Below are 13,480 nucleotides of genomic sequence, written 5' to 3'. Positions count from 1 at the left end.
TGCGAGAAGCATTGTCATTGCCAGTTCTGAAATAGGAAACTTTTCCAGGCGCGGGCATTTCGCATATTACAAGAAGTAGCATGTCTCTGGCCCTAATAATAATTGAGAACTGATTTTTCGTTTGTCTGGATACTACATATATGTGTACCATACGTAAATTTCAGATTTTTACTTTTTTGTTACGAAACAGGAACTTTAAAGTAGGTTTCTACGGCCAGTATGAGCGGAACGCTGCGTCAGTATACAGAGGCTCAGATGTGCAGTGTACTTACGAGGGTGCTGTGAGAGATCTGGTAAAAAAGCAAGACAAAAATGTTTGTTTCCTAGACAGTTCACCTTACTTCTCGACACAGTCTCCTTTCACGAATACACACTTGGTCCTACGATCCTCCAGCTTTCTCGTCCCATCGGATGAACAGGTTCTGTCAAACTGCGCAAGATACTCGTTGACTGCAATCATCACTTCCTCATTTGATGATACTTTCTTCCCAGCAAGCCAAAGTTTCATGTTAGAGAACAGGCAGAAGTCCTTTGGGGATAAGTTTGGTGAATAGGGTGGATGAAGCACCAGTTCAAATCCCAATTAACGCATTGTCGCCACTATTATCGCTGATGTGTGGAATGGTGCATTATCCTGGTGAAAGAACCCTTTTTTGCGTGCCGGTCTTGGTCTTCTTCCAGCCAACTCAAGGTTCAAACAATCCAACAATGAAACGTAATAGGGTACTGTTATATTTCTGTCTTTTTCCAAGTAATCTATGAGGATTACTCCTTGGAAACCTCAAAAAACAGTGACCATTACTTTACAAGGAGACGAAATAGCCTTTGCCTTCTCTGGTGCCTTTCCAGCAGCATTTATCTACTGTTCTGACTGCAGTTTCCAGTCTGGTGTGTAATGATGGAATTAGGTTTCATCAACAGTCACAAATCGTCCAAAAAGTCTTGCGGATTGCGATAAAACTTTGCCACACATCGTACAGAAATATTGTTTCGGATGGGCTTACGGTCTACTGAGTAATCGCACTTACTTCTCCCACAGTTTCTTCATAGCGAGTTCTCCGAGCAGTATATTATGCAATCGCTCAGTTTGAGATGACTAGAGTCTCTGCAATCTCACGAATTTTCATGTGACGGACTTGCGTTATCACATCAGGGATTTTGTCAATGTTACCTTTGCAGTTGCCTCAATTGGACGGCCTGAGTGCTCTTCATCTCCTGTGCTTGTCTGGACCACATTTAAACTCATTAATGCAAACGTAAATTGTCTTCAATGTTGGTGCAGGGTTCATTTTTTTTCTCGTTGCAGTCCAACCTTTCAAATGAAAATGTTTAAAAACAGCATGGAGCTCTGCTTCAGACTGACCAATTCAGACGGCTGTCAAAGATAAACTGTGCGCTGTACATTGTTGAAATACCTTAGGCGATGCTTGGAATAATGAAGCTTAAGAACCACGAAAGGGCAGCAAAAATTTTAAATTCTTAAATACAAATTTACCGGTACTATCAGACTACACTCTACGTCGCAAGTGAACAACATGCAACGGCACAGTGCGAGCGCAGTGTTTTACTTGGCTGTGCTGCGAAACGAGAGAGAGAGAGAGAGAGAGAGAGAGAGAGAGAGAGAGACGGGGGGAGAGAGAGAGAGAGAGACGCGCGGCACGTTCCGCAACCCGAGACGAGGCGAGAAGAGCCGGCGTATCGCGGCGCGGCACGGCAGTCGGCAGGGCGCGGCGCAGCACCAGGCTACCAGCCAGCCGGCCGCAATGACCTCACGCGTCAAAGCGCCACGCCGCCACCGACACCACGCGCTGCACTGCTGCCGCTCCTGTCTCACTAGTTCTGGCCTACGCCCAATTTAAATTGCTCGGCGGAAGTTTATTACGCCAAGCGCCCGGCTACACAAACGTCGCCTCCGAAGCTGTACAATGGTTCAAAAGCACCCAAACTACAACGGTCAAAAATAAATGTTGCATACTGCCAAAACTTTAATATTGAACGTTCTCACCCAGAAACACGCTGTGACGTCAATACGTTGGTTTGCCTATAGTGTCATTCTAGCGGAAACATTCCGTCTTTATACCGTGAGGATGGAGTGCTTGCACAGTCTGTGGCAACAGTGCCATCTGTAAACATTGCAATACTGGTGCTGTGTGTCATTACGGGAGTTGTGTTGCTTCGGTATGGTTCGGAAAACAATAACGTGCAGGGAATGAGACTGGTGAATATAGCAGCGAATGTCGCTGTGAGTCAAAGTGATGTGTCTAGAATCTTAGATAAGCTTCTGGTGACAGGGTCAACTGACGCTCGTCACAGAAGTGACCGCATAAGAAAAACTTCAGGACCGCCGGTACCTGCGTATAACAGCAAGCAGAAACCATACAGTCCACGGCAACAGCTCCAAACAGTTATAGGAGTGCAGGTGTCGACACAAACGATACGAAATAGGTTCCATGAGCAGGGACTACGTGCCAGAAGACGTCTCATCGCTCCTCCCTTAAATCGGGTAAGGAGTCGGGCTCGAGTCGCATGAGTACGACACTACTATTTGTGGATGACGTTTTTTGATGAGACCCACATCAGTCTCCATCCTGACAATACTGATATTCGTGTGTGCAGGCAACGAGGACAACGTTTACATTCCTAAATGTATCGTACGCCGCCACCCTCATCAAAGCGGGTCAGTCATGTTTTGGGGTACAATCACGAAGGTCGCAGGGCACCCCTTGTGTCAATATATGGGAGGACGACCGGTGTGAAGTATCGAAACGATACCCTTGCACGCACTGTTGCCCCATTCGGTGGACATATCGGGGCGAGATTCATGTTGATGGATGACAATGCACGTCCCCATCGTCACAGTCTAATGAACACCTTGTTAGCGAAGCACAGAATCAGTCGGATAAAACGGCCTGGTCCTGTCCTACCACAGACCTTACAGGGCATTATATAGATCGCTGGCGACAAAATAGACAATTTGATGAGAAGTATGCCCAACCGTTTGCCAGACTGTCTCCACGTACGAAGAGGACCAGTTAGTATAGAAACAAAGTTTTATGCAAGATGACAGTGAGAAGAAACTGTAACGTTTGCATTTGACTATTTTACAAGGTTTTGTTTTTACTTAAGTTTATCAAGTTTCTTTATTTCTGTTTCCTATGACTGTACCTGACAGAACAAAATCGGTTTTTGTTTCATATTACGTCCACTACCGACAACAAAGCAATATACAACACTTATTTTGATCACTGTATTTAAATGTACATTTTTATTCCGCAAGCCACCGTACGCTCTGTGCTGGAGGATAAACTGTTCAGAAAATCCTTTTGCACCACCTGCATACTTGCGAATATTTCGGCTTACAGGAGAAACATACACCCAGTTCACCGATTTTGCTCATCTTTCATAAGGTTACATTATGTAGTTAGTTGTAAAAAATGCTACTGTATTTCGTTGCGCTTCTAATGCGTGCTGGGCTTCTCTGAAGGAAGAAAAGATGCTCAGTTGGGCATCTGGATTAACGCTGTAAGATCATGTCACAATTGATGTCTTCCGTAAGTATACTGAGTAGAACCAATAGTATACAAAATGAAAGAAAGACGCCTACGATGATATCGGCCTGTTCTTACAGTAGACGTAAAAGTGACAAAGGCTGCGGCGCCGTTGATCTAGGTTCTGTTACCCACTTCTTTGCACACCGGACTTCTGGTGGGAGGGGCAGAGGGAGGGGGTAGTAGGGGTGTCTTACTGTTCTTTGTTACGTTACGGCAGCCTAGAGGCGTGCGTGCGTGCGTGTGTGTGTGTGTGTGAGAGAGAGAGAGAGAGAGAGAGAGGGGGGGGGAGGGAGAGGGAGAGGGAGAGAGGGGGAGAGAGAGAGAGAGAGAGAGAGAGAGAGAGAGAGAGAGAGAGAGAGAGAGAGAGAGAGATATGGGTAACATGTACTTTGTCGAATGAATTGGCAATGGATATCAAGATGCCATGTATTCTAAGTAACTAAAACCTTAGCGATCTTCATGTCTCGCCAACATTTCGTTAACATGTATCTCCCACGAACTATGGACCTTGCCGTTGGCGGAGAGGCTTCCGTGCCTCAGTGATGCAGATAGCCATACCGTGTTCCAGTCAGCTTTGTCAAAAGCTTGCTCTAAGTCTACAAATGCTACAAACATAGGTTTGCCTTTCCTTCACCTACCTTGTAAGAGAAGTCGTAGGGTCAGTATTGCCTTGTTTGTACCTACAACAAAGGGGTTGCAGGGGCAGCAGTCTGGATGATTGAATGATTTGGCCTTGTAACATCAGCCGAAACGACCTTCCTGCGTTGCTACTGCGAACGGCTGAAAGCAAGGGGAAACTACCGCCGCTTCTCTAAATATTCTCATAGTATTCCTGGAAAAGGCCGTCGCCTTCCCTCCAGGGATTCCCCTTTCAGTTTCCGAAGCATCTCCATAAAACTTAGGCGTTGTTCGAACTTATCTGACACAAATATGAATTGCTCCCATGTCTTCGTTTAATCCGACCGGGTGCGGATCCAGACACTCGTGTACAGTACTCACGAATAAGGCGTACTAGCGTCCCATATGCGGTCTCCTTTACAGATGAAACACGCCTTCCTAAAATTCTCCCTCTAAGCCGAAGCCGACCATTCGCCTTCACTACCTCAATCCTCCCATGCTCGTTCCATTTCATATCGCTTTGCAACGTTACGCCCAGGCATTTAAAAGACGTGACTGTGTGAAGCTGGACACTATTAAAGCCGTATCCGAAAATAACCTGCATGAACTTATATTTTTCTATATTTACAGCCAGCTTCCATTCACCACAACTAGTGGAAAATTTGTTTAAGTCAGCTTGTTATGATCCTACAGTTACTAAACTTTAGACACATCCATGGCTCACGTCTTTTATTATTTTTTTCAAGATCTGGTCAATTGTGGTTTTATGTGACAATAAATATAAGGTGACAAAGGCTGCGGCGCCGTTGATCTAGGTTCTGTTACCCACTTCTTTGCACACCGGACTTCTGGTGGGAGGGGCAGAGGGAGGGGGTAGTAGGGGTGTCTTACTGTTCTTTGTTACGTTACGGCAGCCTAGAGGCTGTTGTTTAAAGCTTTTAACCCGTTTCGTGCGTTTTTTTTTCTGACTCGCCAGATTATCCGTATGAATTACGGTCCCACCTAGTGCGGCCAAACGTGGGTTCACTGTACTTGTCAAGATGTACTGAAGAAGTCCAACCGGTAGCAGTGTCAGAGGCAAGAAAATGATCGGGATGGCCACAATTTAAATGGCGCAGCCTGCCAAAAACTGGCCCGCCCCGTCACGCGGGGCAGCGAGCGGTCAGTTGGGATGCGGCCGGCATCGCGCCACTCCCACGCGGGTGCGCCCACCCAAGCACATTACGGATTCACTGGCCGGTTCCCAGGGCCCGTTATACACTCCACGCTGCATATCCGCAGGTGCCAGCAGGCATGCGCCACATCAACAACCCACAGTACAGTCCGGAAATACCACCACACCACAGTATGCAGCTGCTGTCCTAAAACCTGAACTAAAATTTTAGAAATACGGTGTCTGAACAATTAACGTCCAAATATGAGTGATCCCACTCGATCATATAACTAACTACTGAACTCATTCCATAGCTCATTGAGATATGACAAACCCTTAAGTATGCAAGGCTACATTACAGAGATGACACTGACTCTTCATGAATTCATACATATTACCAAAAAAAAATGTGTGTGTGTGTGTGTGTGTGTGTGTGTGTGTGTGTGTTCTCCACATCTCCTGCTAAACCACTGGACCAATTTCCACCAACACACGTTCGCTATGGGGCTAAGAACCAACTACCTGTCATAGACCAGGGGATACAGCGTCATAAACGGTACGATGTGTGAAAAACTGCCGCATAATGAACGGCGTTTACATTTATCACTTCTCTGCTACTTAACTCTATTCACAATACATTTCGCACACAGTATCCGTATATGCCGATAAATACATCTACAAAATTATATCATACAATCAAACAAAGCTCAGGATATGTGACGTCATAAACACTGCTATGCCTGAAAAATGGCGCATCGTACATAAAGTTTTAATACATTTATTCTTTAGAACTACGACATTTCTGCAGTCGAGTCAACTGAAGGAAATCCCTGACACCCGCCACCCCTGACACCAGCAAACGGCTGTAGCCGAAAACGATAGCCATCTATAGACCTATGAAGAAGCGTTACCATACAGACGTTTACAAAATCGCGTTGCAGACACGCAAAGCAGCTGTACTTATATACCTGTACATTATGCATATTTATTTGTACAATTGTTTCGTAATTTCAAAGGGGTTTTCGAAGGATGTTTTCTCGAATACATGGAAATGAAATTTTTTCGATATTGTTCTACAAACGAAGTTCATTTCTTGTTTCCGTTTCTAACAGAAAGTTGACAAAATGAATATCCGGGAAACGGCGGGTTTGTCAGGCAATAATATATATAATATGGCTCTTCTAAATCACTGCAAGAAAGAATTTTACGCAGTAGGAACATATTAAAATCAAGGAGCATTCCCACATTTATAAAACAGGGTACCGGTATACAGGGTGTTACAAAAAGGTACGGCCAAACTTTCAGGAAACATTCCTCACACACAAATAAAGAAAAGATGTTATGTGGACATGTGTCCGGAAACGCTTAATTTCCATGTTAGAGCTCATTTTAGTTTCGTTCTTCCACCTACCCTCAATGGAGCACGTTATCATGATTTCATACGGGATACTCTACCTTTGCTGCTAGAACATGTGCCTTTACAAGTACGACACAACATGTGGTTCATGCACGATGGAGCTCCTGCACATTTCAGTCGAAGTGTTCGTACGCTTCTCAACAACAGATTCGGTGACCGATGGATTGGTAAAGGCGGACCAATTCCATGGCCTCCACGCTCTCCTGACCTCAACCGTTTTGACTTTCATTTATGGGGGCATTTGAAAGCTCTTGTCTACGCAACCCCGGTACCAAATGTAGAGACTCTTCGTGCTCGTATTGTGGATGGCTGTGATACAATACGCCATTCTCCAGGGCTGCATCAGCGCATCAGGGATTCCATGCGACGGAGGGTGGATGCATGTATCCTCGCTAACGGAGGACATTTTGAACATTTCCTGTAACAAAGTGTTTGAAGTCACGCTGGTACATTCTGTTGCTGTGTGTTTCCATTCCATGATTAATGTGATTTGAAGAGTAGTAATAAAATGAGCTCTGACATGGAAAGTAAGCTTTTCCAGACACATGTCCACATAACATATTTTCTTTCTTTGTGCGTGAGGAATGTTTCCTGAAAGTTTGGCCGTCCCTTTTTGTAACACCCTGTATAACTGTAGCGACTCAAACACAAAAAAGATACCAAACCTACTGAAGTATCGTAAATCGATACATAGGCCATAGAATCTTTATCCTAATCACCCAGAAAATCTCGATGAACAACCTGTCAAACTTCATTGATGATTTTGTAACATAAGAGTCCCACACTGAAGGAAATGAGTATTGGGGAGCAGATGCAGGAATACTGCATCGCCGTCCTGTGCGAGGTCCTAGTGCAGATCGTTTCCTATTACCTTCCTCCGACCTGGTGTGAAGTGTCACGTGTCTATGCGTACTGTGGATGACTGTCTTAAGTGTTTGTACAGTGTAGTCCCGGATTTGTGTTGTTATTAATGAAGCGAAAGGAGAGGATAAACGCGGTGCCGTCACATGCCCTACTCCTCTCGAATGACACCGAAGGGGCCGAAGAACCTACGTCCAGATACGACGTACGTATCATCATCAACCGCGTCACATGCCCTCAATCATGAGACTTGCGGAGAGGTTAGGAATTTAATGTGTGACATTGGTGCAAAGACGGGTGATAGGAGACCACCCCTTCTCTTCTTGCCGACCAAGTACTGGAAGCGAAAATTTTTCACCAGCGTGATTCAAACCGGCTAATCACTAACTCGAGCGTTACCGCAGAAGCGTGCATTAGTGAGTGCAGCAGCGGAGGCAGGTTGGGAGATTTCATATTCGCCCTATACACGGTTTACTTACCATTACATTCAAAGATAGCAGGTCGCCCAAGCGTTTTGTAAATATTTTCTTTCGTAGAAAAGCTACTGTTTCCTCGTATGCTGCCGTTTGCTTTATCCAGAAACATCGCTCCACCTTACATGCCCACACATTCTTACTACTACATACAGCGGCAAGTCTATTTATTCAGTGCTGAATCTTTATTATTATTATTATTATGCAGCAAACGATATCGATCTACAGTGGAACAGCTTCACACTATACTAAAATATTATAAGCTTGCAACACGTAATTTCCTGGCTGCGACTCTGTGCTAGTCGTCCCGGCTATTCTGGATGCAAGGGACAGTTTTCGGCTGCAAGGGAAACTGAGATTTCGTCCGGCCTTAAGATGATGGAATCATCCTAAATGAGTAATGGTTGGTGGCGACCTGGCTGATCTCATTGCGAGTAATGTTCCCTTGACGGACGGAGTTATCCGACACCCGCTGCAGAGAAACTTATGAAACTTCGGGCAGGAAGGAGCCGCTTATGAGAAGTGCTACAAGCGGGAGGCAGGAAATATCCAATTAAAAAGTCTACATTCTGTTCCTGAATATGACTGACTGGAAGGTCCAAATGTGAAAGTCCTAGTGCTTCGTGAAGCGTTCTGGAAGCTTGCGAAATCGAAGATTTGGCCGCCTGCCAGTCGCGAGAGCCGTGTAGGTAGTGTCGTTTACCATCTGGAGCCGAATCACTGTTCTCAAGCATGTTTCTGAACTGAGCAGTAGATGATCCTTCGTGATCAGTCGAGTTATTTCTTGCAGCGCAGAAAAATGACAGAATCCGAAAGTGCGGTCCCATGTGCGGGAGTGTTTTTTAGGTTGAGTCATTCCGGTTTTCTAGGCGAGTGTTGTCATTTAGCAACTGTGAAGACACATTATCGGCAGAGATCCCAGTGAGGTTGCGGATCCAAGTAGCTAGCTGCACGGTGGCGTTAAGTTAACGAGACAACCTTGGAAAGGTTTGTGCTGAAGCCAGTAAATTATATTCCTTCCCGCTGTCAGCCGTGTTTTTTTATGACTCTGTCGTTATTGACTTACAACTTTTTTCATGTTTTGTCATTGTGATTATCGGCGGGAGTTGTTAGGAGCCAGTTTGAGGCGGTGCATGGCGTGTTACTGTTGTACGTATGTCAGTCCGATGGTCCGATCTCGAAATATTTCTGAGAGTAGTTAGATATCTACAGCATAACTTTGGAGTAGTGAGAAGTTTAACCCTGTCTCGTGAGCCAAACCGAGCCTGATTTTACGGATGTACTAGTACACAGAATTAATCTGCTTCCTCCAATAAACGTTTCCTATTAAATCCTTCGCGTAATCTGCGCCGCACAACACCAAACAGTGCGTGGATTTTGCCCGTGGCCTGAAGTGTCATTACGCGAAACGCCGCAGAATCGTTGCGAAAGGAGCGTTTCAAACCAAGCATGATACAAAACCATTCCTTACAATATGGTACACAAAATGAACCGCAAGTACCATGAAATTATAATTAACTTACGCCACAATCACAGCGTTATCAGAAAGTTGCACGAATGTATTCCGCCTGTGGTGACCCCACTGAAAACTGCAACGCGGGATGCTCAGTGGGAGTGTTGTGCTGTGCTGTGACACAACAACCGCTGACTACCTGCGGCTCGGAACACATCTTATTTCCTCCAAGCGCTACTCTGGGAGACTTATGATCACAAGTCCAAATGGGGTCTCACGCATATTTCTTATAGTTTCTTACATTCCACACTGACGAAAAAGTGAGATGCCTGTCGCACACTGGTTGCGACTCGTAACTGGTAAATTCTTATGCTACAGCAGTGCGAAACGCTACTCCACGAAACGATTAATGTCCAATTTCCAGTGGTAAAGATGATGAGATGTTATGTCTGTCAGTCAGGCTGCGGCCCTAGTAACGCTCGCCTAGTGTATGTTGTGAGCTGGCGCCGCCGCGGGCACTGACCTTCGTTGACGGACTGGACGTAGACGGGCTTGTCGCCGGAGATCTTCATGCCGTAGCTGTTGTCGTCCTTGGTGACGATGATGGTGACGGTGTGCGGCGGGCAGTCGCCCCCACCGCCCCCGCCACCGCCTCCGCTGCCGGGTCGGCCGAGCTGCGCGCGCCGGAGCGAGGGGCCGTTGCTCAGCCCCGGCGACACGCCCCCTGCCCTGCAACACCACCACGCCACGTCACTCTCTTGCACCAGCATATACATGTTCACCCGAGCACTTGTACGACGCATCACAAAAGAATTGGAACGAGTCCATTTAGGACATCCTGTGTATAAAAACACATGAATATACGTGAAAGCACACATTATTTACTACAATAACTAAATTATTTACATAAATCATTTCTATGTAACAGAAGAGTTGACAGGAAAATTTTTTTTCCATTTTTTTTCGGTTGCAATATCATATCGAAGCAACAAAGAGAAACAGAGATAAAGGGAATGTCGATTTAATTCTCCTTAATTCCAGTATTTGATCCCGACCTTTGATGAGCACCTGACATTCAGTTCTGAACAGGTTATGATACACTGAGACCGGGAATCAACGGATGAATGTTTGCGATGAAGCACTGGGATTAAGGGAATTAAAATAAGCTTTTTAGCTTGATTCCAAACTTAGCTTTCCTGTATGTCAACGTCCTGGGCTACAATTCCTTGTAGTACTGTAATTATCGACAACTTTATGTCGTTTGCATCGTAAGGTAGTACTTTATTGTATGGAACTGAGGACCTAGAAACGACGGAAAGGCTCCGTCCCCGTCGTAGGCATCAGTGGTTCACAACCTCACAACATGCTACAGCAGTCCACCGCCCCACACCGAACCACACCGAACCCAGGGTTATTGTGCGGTTCCGTCCGCAGTGAACACTCCCTCCCTCCCCCCCCCCCCCCCCCCCCCCCGCCGGAAACACCAGACGAGTATAACCCCAATATTTGAGTGGTAGAGTAATGATGGTGTACGCGTACGTGGAGAAAATGTTTGCGCAGCAATCGCCGACATTAAATGAGGCAGAATAAGGGGAACCAGCCCGCATTCGCCGAGGCAGTAGGACAACCGCCCTAAAAATCGTCCACAGGCTGGCCGGCACACCGGAACTTCGACATTAATCCGCCGGACGAATTCGTGCTGGGGACCGGCACGCCTTCCCGCCCGGAAAGCAGTGCGTTAGATCGTGAGGTTAGTTACAGCGGATGTAATGAGAAAATACATGACCTTGTTGGATTTATAGAAAGAAAGATGAGAGAGAGAGAGAGAGAGAGAGAGAGAGAGAGAGAGAGAGAGAGAGAGAGAGAAAGTGCGAATAGGACTCGCTCACTGAGGGTTCCGTACGAATGTAAGTATAGACAGTTCATCTATCCAGGGATCGAGAATCTCGACGATTTTTGTCGGTGGCACATATGAAGTACTGGTTCCAGGGATTCCAAGACTTCCGAGAATGTATTAATTTTTAGTACGACGTCGGGTAACAAACTACAAAAGAAATATTTTTTCGTGCGACATAATTACAAATTATGAATTTTCTATTTTTTTTTCCTTTACTTACACCTTGAAACCTTGATTCTTGTCAAATTTCATGATTCTATGTCAACGGGAAGTATCCCGTAGGTTTTGATAAGTGAGTTTTCTAGTATCAAAATATGTGACATAAATGGCTGTATCTTCTGAATGCACGTACTTTGACGCTTCCATTTTTTTTTTTTTACATCGCCAAGTGACTGTAGACGTTAGTATGTTCTATAAATTTCAACTTCATACGCCTATCCATTCCTGAGAAGTAGGGTTTTTAACAATTGGACGGACAGACACAGAAACTGACAACAAAGTGAAACTGTAAGGGTTCCGTTTTTCCTGATTGAGGAACGGAACACTAAAAAGAAGCTATGAGGAAGTGATATCAAGAACGCTTGGGACCTTATGAAGATGTGGTCGCGACGCGTGCAAACGGTCGTAATGGCATGTCCTTCCCATGCTTTCAATATTCGCCAAAGTGGCAGCGTTCCAAAGTCTGACGTAGCGTAAGCATTCGTGGCAGCCTTCTCAAAAAATTTACAACCTCTCCAAATGGATGAAAATTAAGAACAATTAATTTACAACGGCATGTACATTAATCGGGAGAAAGCTTCCTAATAACACAGAGTAGGATGACCGAGTGCCATCTTAACATCTTCCTTGTTTTATACAACCGACAATATAGGCCTACAGTGGAACTCTCTGGAGAGAAACAGTTCCTGCTGTCGCCATGATGAATGGCAACCCAGAGGGCGCCTCTGGCGTATTACAGTCAACGTACGCCACAAAATACATAACAGATATTCAGTAGCGTCCAATTTAATTGTAACCTGCAAAATAATAAAATCCAGAAGAGACGACTCGATAACAGGTAAGTGCGAAACTTATGTGCAATTTAGTAACTGTGAGGACTTACGTTACCTGATTAGCAAGTTTGCTTGTTGCAAAAATTTCATCGCAATTGGTGCGCTTCTCTTCAAGGCACCGTCTCCCTACAGAGAATTTAGAGTGGTTTTCGGTCCGCAAATGGTCTTGTTTGTCACACATTATACTTGAGTAGACTTTTTCTTTTCGCACGTCGTCGTTGTCAGTTCTGCCAGACAGGTACTGTTTCCCTCGTTCGCGCTTTGCTGCTCCACAACAGACGTGGTGTAGACACGAAGCTCAGACAGCTGAATCCTTAAGAAGGCCAGTAAACGGCTGTTAGTCGCCGCCTAACGGCACGTGCGGCACTTGAGGCGCTTCGCTGACATTTCTCACTTGGAGTGTAGGCTTGCACACGTCGCGCCCGGAGGAATCTCTACAAACCCGAGCAGGAACCGGTGACGGGAGGGGGAACATGAAACAATCCATCACTCCTAGTGGCAGAAGACCACCCAGTAGTAGGGGAGTTTTATACATCATTGGATGAGTTTTACATCGGTACCGGACATATCATAGTGTTACAGATTGAGAACAAAACCCATCATAAGCATTTACATACTTACAGGTCTACTTGAACAGGAATGCGGCTGTAAAGTACGAACGATGCCGGCATTTGCCTGAAATAATTTACTGAAACCACAGTAAACCTAGATTAAGGCCGCCACATGGGGATTATGGCCTTCATCATCGTGAATATGGGGCTATCCTGTTAGCAACAGCGCAACCTTGTTTGGTTTGACTGTGTTGTTCAGTGCTTGTCTGTTTATAAGCACATGCAGAGCAGTTATTTCACAATGCAAAACGCTAGTGCTACAATGTTAATCATTTCTCAAAGCTAGTCACTACATATGCTACACACAGCAACAGCAGCAATCTGGACTACGATGACGGTGTTTGATTTCCAATTCGTGCACCGCTGGTTCCCCTTTGCTTGGCTGAATCAACTC

The 13,480-nt window shown here is 45.4% G+C and overlaps 1 protein-coding gene across 1 annotated transcript in view; it reads right to left on the bottom strand.

Moving 5' to 3' along the window:
- Positions 1–13,480, bottom strand: part of LOC126236934 (uncharacterized) — a 557,773-nt gene that overhangs the window by 413,541 nt on the left and 130,752 nt on the right. Inside the window, exon 2 of the mRNA XM_049946620.1 lies at positions 10,050–10,255. Within this exon, the coding sequence (XP_049802577.1) occupies positions 10,050–10,255 (206 nt within the window). The remainder of the gene's footprint in view (positions 1–10,049; positions 10,256–13,480) is intronic.

This window comes from Schistocerca nitens, chromosome 2, assembly GCF_023898315.1.
Source record: "Schistocerca nitens isolate TAMUIC-IGC-003100 chromosome 2, iqSchNite1.1, whole genome shotgun sequence".
Classification (NCBI taxonomy): Eukaryota; Metazoa; Arthropoda; class Insecta; order Orthoptera; family Acrididae; genus Schistocerca; species Schistocerca nitens.
Note: the sequence above shows the minus strand (reverse complement) of the source record. Positions and strands in the feature narration are given on the sequence as shown.